This window comes from Monopterus albus, unplaced genomic scaffold (assembly GCF_001952655.1).
Source record: "Monopterus albus unplaced genomic scaffold, M_albus_1.0 scaffold859.1, whole genome shotgun sequence".
NCBI classification, from domain to species: domain Eukaryota; kingdom Metazoa; phylum Chordata; class Actinopteri; order Synbranchiformes; family Synbranchidae; genus Monopterus; species Monopterus albus.
This window is the reverse complement of record NW_018128739.1, coordinates 3449-11770: the sequence shown is the minus strand read 5'-3', so window position 1 is coordinate 11770 and position 8322 is coordinate 3449. Positions and strand designations below refer to the sequence as shown.

The 8322-nt window shown below is 39.2% G+C and overlaps 1 protein-coding gene and 1 long non-coding RNA gene across 2 annotated transcripts; one reads left to right on the top strand and one right to left on the bottom strand.

Annotated features, from left to right (window-relative positions):
- Positions 1-822: 822 nt before the first annotated feature.
- Positions 823-1563, top strand: LOC109953617 (uncharacterized). The gene is made up of 3 exons (XR_002273940.1): positions 823-922; positions 1126-1145; positions 1277-1563. It is a non-coding gene; the product is annotated as an uncharacterized LOC109953617 (long non-coding RNA).
- A 5439-nt stretch (positions 1564-7002) lies between these two features.
- LOC109953618 (major histocompatibility complex class I-related gene protein-like) lies at positions 7003-8077 on the bottom strand. The gene is given in 3 exon segments (XM_020589097.1): positions 7003-7159; positions 7733-7934; positions 7936-8077. Coding segments are annotated over 3 exon segments (327 nt in total). The 5' UTR covers positions 7993-8077; the 3' UTR covers positions 7003-7091.
- Positions 8078-8322: the final 245 nt, after the last annotated feature.

Here is an 8322-nt window from a genome sequence, read left to right as displayed (position 1 = left end):
AGTCACTTTCGGCTTTTCCCGTTTAGGGGTTGCCACAGCGAATCGTCACACTGACGACTCGCATGTTGACATTTGGCACGTGTTTTATGACGGATGCCCTTGCTGACGCAACCCTGATTCAAACCCGGGGCGCAGCGCTTTCGCCGCTGTGCCTTAACCACTTTCCTATCATGTTTGACAAACAAAAACATTTGTCATATTTCATAGCAATAAATAGTAAATGTTTGCTGTCAGACTGGAGATATTGTGGATTATGGTCTGTCTTATCCCAGAAGTCACAGGGGACCACCTGAAGCAAAGTTTCTGAAATGTTGTACTACTGTATGTGTTCACAGTATGACTGGCTGTGAAATATTGCAAGCTGTGACTTTTACATATAACCAGCATATAAACATTGTGCGGCTGCAGCCAAATCTAGACGACAGCTGCAGATGTTTACCCTGGGATGTCCTGTTTGATGCCTCTCACCAGTAGATGGCGCTACACCAGCATAGTAATTTAGTATCACAGTAATAAAGCAACCAGCACCACTATGTAGTTGTTTATGAAGAAATGCTTTTGTATCTGAACTCTGAAGAAAGTTCTTTCCTCCTGGAAATTTTGTTTCAAGACCCATCTTTAATGTCGTATATGCCATTTGGACTTGAACAAATTTATATCTATAATCAGCTCCATTTAAAACAAAACACTAACAAGATGTGCATTAACTGCCTAAATGTTTATAAAGATGAACTAAGGCAGTACCACAGGTTCAGATCCGCACAGCGTCGCCTGTTATTGTATGTTGCAACGTGTGAACGTTTTGTTGTGGTTCCAGCTCCTCCCTCAGAGTTTCCCACTGCTGCTGTCATTGGAGCTGTTGTTCTGCTGCTGATCTTAGCTGCCTGTATTACTGGATACTTCATCCGGAGGAGAGACAATGGTGAGGAACAATGATTTGCTCCACTGGTAAATTTAGAGTGAATACCAGAAGTACTACAAAATAATGTATCGTGTACCTGCATCTTTTATGTAGTACACCTGGTAAGTCACAGTGAAGCATGGTGTGCATTCTCTGTTGTATATTTTCATGAAATTCTGAAATGTTAATCATTTTGTAACATTAATATCTCTCCTGTATTTCAGGGTTGATCTAGCTAATAACAGTAAGTACTGTATTCCTTTGCACATTTAAAATTGACTTTCTTTGTTGCCATTTGTAGATGAACAGTTAATACCCTGTTCACTACAACAGGCAATATTTTATTTTTGATTGATTTACTATTTGTCTCAACAGGGGAGCAGCAGCGAACATTAGAAGAGGAGACTGAACTTCACTGAATGAGGAAACAAATAAAATCACCACATTTTCCCAGGCGGGATTTTCTCCTTCAGCAAAGTGCCTGGAGAGAACTGAAGCTGTTGACTGGGCTTGTGCTCTATGTCACTACAAATGACATAGAGCCCATTTTAACTGTCAGAGCTGGTGGCTGTCTCTGGTGGATCAGGAAACAGGTGACACCACTTCCAGCAAACTGTTTGGCCGTCAGTCCCAGTGAATGGGACTCTGACCCACCAGCCTGTTACTGGGGACAGCTCCAGGATCAGCATTCTGGACAGTGGACATGAGAGTCCACCATGGTCCACCAAGACATGGAGGGAGGGCATTTACAAAAGGACATAGAGGTACAAATGCTACAGTGAGTGTACAGGTGGGTTTAAATTATTTATTTGGGTGAGGAACTGTAGATGTGTATACAACTTCATTCACTCTGAAATAAACATGATACAACTTTGTTGACGCCTTTTACAGTGAAATTAATTTTGCATCCTGAGCAGCTCCATTCAAGGAGTGGACACACAATTAAACTGTACAGTTACAAACAAATGTGACACTTTCCCCAAACATACAATGCATCCTAAATGTATCAGACCATATGACACGGTACTGTATATCCTGAATTCAGAGCTCACTTAGCAACACACTGATTTTGGTTAAGCTACAAAACAGACAGATGAAAAAAATTCTTGCTTCTAAATCATATGTTACAAGTCAGATGTTGGTATTCTCCATTTACCACATGTGAGGAGTCAGAAGAGAAGCTAATAGCAAGTTAGAGCATGCTTAAAATTGTAAGATGCTCTGAAAGAGGGTTGGCCAATGATCCTCGAACAAATTCTGGGTTCATTATAATATAGTTTAGTTTTACGTTTCCCAAACAACCTGCTAACAAGTAGATAACACAGCATGATGCTCTGAATAAGTGAATTAAATGGGACTGGAGAAGCCGGGAATTGAACTGCTAACCCTTAGGTTAGAAGGGTTAGTCTCTAAGTCTTAAGCCACAGCTGTCCATAAAAAGAGATAAATAATCTGTGTAACTGTCCAAATGACAGGTTTCATTTGAGATGTGGGTTTATGTTTGTTATTAATAATGAGTTATTATTACTATTGAGGAACTGGTTGAAATGTCATGAATGGGTTGTTAAGTGTTAGCAGAGATGAGAAGAACAGAAATGTATTACTCTTGTTGGTAAAGAGGTTTATTTTGAAGGGCAGTATGTGCCAATGTGACTGGAGTTGAGTGAAGGGCGCCAATTGGCATTATGGGAAAGAGACAATATGGAGAGAGAAGAGACATACAGCCCAAAGTTATTTTCTGCACATGGGTTTAGAGGCGCAAACGGTGAGTTGTACATATGTTATGTTTGTGCTTGATGTTGTTCATGTGCCTGTATTGTATATATTTAAGATTCTTTATTGTTATTTTGTCTGTAGTTTTCACGGTGTCTGAGGAAACAGAGAGAGAGAGAAAAAATAAAACTTTCTGAAGACATCTGTACAAAGCGTGGCGATCCTTAAAACTAGAACTAAACCAGTGCAGCTACAATCTGGCTTCTGGCTGCTGGCTTCAAAGGATCTAAGCCTGCGAAGAAGGTGGAAACGTTGCTGTTATCTTCCTATAAAGAAATTCTATATGAAAAGTCCATCTATCATAACACCTATCATTTGTAGGGAGACACTTAATTTCTGCATTGTGTTGAAACTGGCAGTAGCTGGCACTCAAGATGAAGATCAAAACTATTTCCTCTTTTTTTTTAAATTCATAATATGGGTATTTTCTGTTATGCTGGTGCATCCTAATTTACATATAAAGCACATAAACTAAAACTTCCCGAGTTGGTCACAACACTTTCTGAAACTGCAAATGTCTTATTCATTTTGTTAAAGTTTGGCAGGAAACCATCTATTAGTCTTTTTTTAGGTAGCCAATGTGACACGTGTTGACTTTTCCCTCCCACATGAAGTAACTCGCTGAGTGTCTGGTGTTCAGGTTGCTGGGTTCAGTCTGTCAGAGATCGTAGAGCTGTTGTCAGGAGCTGTAAGTTCAGAAACACACTGTTAATCCACTGATCCTGCAGTGAACTCAGTAAACAGGTAATGCTGGAAACACAGATCATTTTTCTTTAAATCTACAGCATTAAGTGTGGCAAATGATTTGAAATAAAGTTTGGGCATTTGGCTAAAATGAAAAGAAAAGAAAAACATTTCAGTTACAAGAATATTTTCATCACCTTATCACCAGTGAGTCTGATCCCTTCTTCTATTCAAACTGAAATATAAAGCCATTCTACCCTTCAGTTTAGTTCTTACTTTATTTCTTATCACTTCTCTCCTACATCCTCAGTGTAGTCATTTTATCACGACTCTGAGCCTCACACACTCACTGCTGTTTTTTTCAGCCTGTGGAGCAGGAATCTGTGGCTTGTTGCAGCTTTGCGATGTGTGAAAAAGTTCAAAGTACTGAAACAATTTGTCGAGCTACAGTATCTAGCAGCCGTAAAGCAAGAAAACTGAATTTTCAGACCCTTTCCCGCTCACGTTTCTCTATAATCATGAACAGCTTTCTTTATCATCACAGACAAAATCCTTATTAATCACTGCATTTAACACTTATGTATTCTGCATATGATTTCTTTGATTATGATTTGCTATGATTTGTGTGTTTTACATAGGATTTACTCCAAGTGATACTTTTTGAAGACCTGTGTCATACATTACAGGAAAGGCATGTGTAGCTTTAGGCTCACTCAAATATAATGAGAGGAAATGTGATTGTTGATGTTTTACTCATTATTTATTTGCTCATTATTTTTATGCATACTGATTGATTTGTATCAATGTTTCATTATCAATTGCTAATTTATTTGATTGCTAGTATCATATCATAAAAGTTTGTTTAAAGTGTTTGACTTGCTATGAGTACTTGAGTTTTTTAGTCTCACATACTGTATCTCAGTGGTCTAACCACATTCTGAAACAGCTGCATATGTGGTTTATGTTTACTGACTTCCGGTTACAGACAGCTCTCAATCAAGACAAAGACTTGCTGAGACTAGACTGTGTGTCCGCATGTATATATCCTATAGGAACTCAATTGTATTTTGTTATCTTCTAAATGTTTGCCTGTGCATAAGTAAAATGACAAACTGTGTTGTTCTCTGGTGAAATGTTGAAATGTGTACTCTTGATAAGTGGAGTTGAGACTGTCTGCCTGCCTGAGCCTCACCCAGAAGAGCAGACCTTTTTGCTTTACATTGGTATTTTGTTTAATTCTCTTATGTCCCATTTAATCAGTCTTTTGTAATTCTTTAAGCACTTTTCCTTTTTGCTTTCTTCAGATACAAGCCCAGAGGGATAGAGGGTCCCTACAGGAAACACAGAGGTAAACAGAGGTAAATGCCTCCTCCACTTTATGGCAGCGCAGGTTTCAGGCGTACAGTAATAGCCTCCTTTTCTTGGCAGGGATCTTGAAATTAATTACTTCTCTAAAAGGTATAGAGGTTCCCGTTAAATTAAGTTGGCCTATAGGGGTATATTATAAAGTGATCTATTAGTGAGCTGCTTGATCTCAGTGTAGTGAAATCTAGTCACTTACAAATAGATGTAATTGCATTAAGTCACTAAAAGCAAAATAATAGTGCCTCTAGAAGACCACAATCGCTCAGCAGATGCTTTCTGGAAGTTGCTCAAGACCTGGTACCTCTGGCATGTAGTGAGTACATTAGGAGGGAGTTAACAGAACCAAGAGCCACAGTAAAGAGCAGGCCAATTCCCAGTGTATCTCACTTGCATTAACTACAAATGCAAATCATCTTTTCATTTTACTCTCTCACCTCATTTATTTCTGTAAACTACTAATCCAACAGCAGCAGCGATGATGACAAGCATAACAATAAGAAACACTGTTATGGTGATGGTGGCCATGCTAATAAGCATCTCTGGTGATGACAAAAATAAAGCAGGTTAGAGCAGAGGTACATCCATCCATGACTCAATTCATTCAATCTGTCCCAATATGTCTAGAAAATACTTTAAAGATTGTCATGACTTCAGAAATAAAAGGATCTGCTGATAATCTCATTGACAGGATCTGACCACTGATCCTGGGATGAGAAATATGCATTAGTTTAGTTGAATTATTTGTCTTATAATTATTAATTTTGAAGATGAATTTCCATCTGAATTGAAGGACAAAAACTAAAACTGCACCTCCACCACCTCTGATCCCAGTCTTATGTAACCCAGTGCTGAAACACCAGTCAAACCTGGAATAACTATACAGTTATTAACTTTGCAGAGTAATTAAAGGACTAATAAATATAGGTTAAAAATTGGTTTATTAAGGGATTATTAAATGGTGTTGGGTGGTGGTGAGGAAACCAGTGCAACTGCAAAAGTGGTTTGTGACGGTGCGAGCAGCCAACCAGCTGAGTTGGTGGGCTCTCACATTAACCAATAAGGTTAATTGTCCCTCCTTGGAGACCGAACATCCTGTTCGCGCTCTTGACATTGTATCAGATGCTTAAGAGCCGCATTTGGTTGCAACACACTGAACTTAAGAACCGTGTGAAACGGAGGTTTTGAGCTGAGGCAAAGCTGTGCGCCAACGGAGAACTGGGAACCCACACCGTTGCCTTTGCCTTGCATTGGTGAGATATATATGCAGGAATGTACTGCACTATCGTAGATGCAATTACTGTTAGCCGTGAGCTCATTCGCGCTAGCATGCACCATTGCAAAGCATGTAAATAAATGCTAATCGCTGCTAGCTGCGAATGCTAACTCACGCTAGCTATCCATCAATTCCCTTTGAACATGCCAGTTACACAGGCTAAAGCCATTTCGTATGGGACAATTAGATTATAACTTGAATGGTATTTGAAGAATTGTTACAGAACAGTGTTCTATGATTGTTTTAAGCTGTTATATTAGCACACGTTTAATTGTTGATGTTTTTTTTAGTGCTGATAGGTTTATAATTGATGTTTCACTTGCAATGGGAATACAAAAGTGCACTTTGCTTGGAACTTGCTGGAATTTCACCAGACTTTTCTAGCACGTGGTAAAATTTGGAAAGAAATTCGAAGCTGCTCTACAACAGCAAGAACAGACCTCTCTCCAGTACTGGATGGCGAGCCCTGCCCAAGGAATCGAACAAAGTGGTAACTAGTGACCGAACTGGTCACAGGACATTGAACAAGACATTGAACAAAGACACTGAACTGAAAAAGACATTCAACAAGACATTGAACAAAGACACTGAACTGAAAAAGACATTGAACAAAGACATTGAACTGACCTGGGACTTGAATAGACTTTATATACACTGAAAAAGGGACTGAACTGGACTTCTCTATTTTGTTTGTATGCGCGCTCACTTTTGGTTAATGTTATTTTCCTAAATGCATGTAACTTTACACCCATTTACAACATCCGCCATAAATTCAACCGTTTTACTACAAGTTGTGTTGATTGTCTCACTGTGGTTGTTCACCTCTCGGCTCCTACGAGTCTAAAATCTTCTGATCTGGTCCAAGCCTTTCCGTTGTACGGGTCTTCCTGGCATAGCTAATTCACAGTGCTTAGTCACTGGGTATAGGAGGATAATAGAGAATACGTGCACACCAACAAAGGGCTACACTTACCCCAGTTGGTCCTGATCTCTGGTTTCTCCAGTGTTTTGACGACGTCCTCCTTCACTCCAGAGAGCTGAAACACACAGTCGTACCTGCTCCAGTCTTCAGGATTCACTGATGAAATGTCCAGATCAACAGTGGGACAGTGGAGGTAGAGTGAGCAAGAGAGGGTGGAGGGATAGCAAAAGATGAGAAAAGACTAACAGGAAAGGAAACAAGGGAAAAGAAATATTAAGCAATTCAGTACAGAGAAGAGAAAATATGTGTTAGTTGAATATTTGTAGCAAAGCCTGTCACAGGGCTACTGCACCACGATGCCACCTCTCCATGTTTGTTAGGATTTCACTTCGAACCAAAGTGAAGGACTGACTCACAAAACAACTGCCATTGTCATTCTCTTTTCTTCCAAAAGGCCAATTCCATGCTTTGTACATGTGTAAATAAACTCAAGACATAGTAATATGTCAATTCAACAATGCTACACTAGCACCACAGAAAAAGAAGAATGATTTCCCTTTTGTTATGGTACAAACAATACATAGAGCAGTCAAAGTCAAATAGCAATCTTTCTTTTCTAACTCTGAAATTATGTAAATGTACTCATACTGATTGTCCACTGGCTGTCGCCAACTGACTTAAAGTAATGTCAGAGGACCCAAAATATCAGTCTCTGCTGACTGATTAAAGTTAAATCAAACCTGGTAGTTTAGTCTGAGGAGGTGACACCAACATTATTGTGTCCATGAAACTACATCAGGTCATGTGATTGTACCTTTTCTCAGTAGTGAGCTCTTCCCATACTCCACATACTTCTTCAGCTGCTCAGGACAAATCTCTGTGAGGAACATCTTATTGCTTTCCATGTCAGCTTTGTTATTCTCCCATCTCTGTTTGGTGATGACAGCCTGAGGTGTGGAAGCAATCCATGTCTGCGTCTTCAGGTCAAATGGTATGAAGTCTTCTCCATCATAACCAATACTTTAAAAAACCTATAACCTCTCCAGTCTCATCATCCCATTCACAGCCACTCATCCTCTGTAACGTGTGGACACCTGACAGCAACAGACAGACAACAGAGACTGCAGTTAACAATGATGTTAACAAACCTATTTAAACCATAATGTGACACATGTTTGTTTTCCTCTGTATGCTGCAAAACAGTTTGGGTCAACTGTGTTGTGTGTAAAGTGCTTTGCAAATAAAATGAACTGAAAAAAAACTTGAAATGAGTGATGCAGAAGATTTTCAGTAAAAAGAAAAATAATAATAGAATCCATACTTTACCTTTATTGTGGCTGAAGTGCTCCATCAAAATATTTAAGAGGCTAGACTGAAACACAGAACAATCTTGAGTGAAGTAAT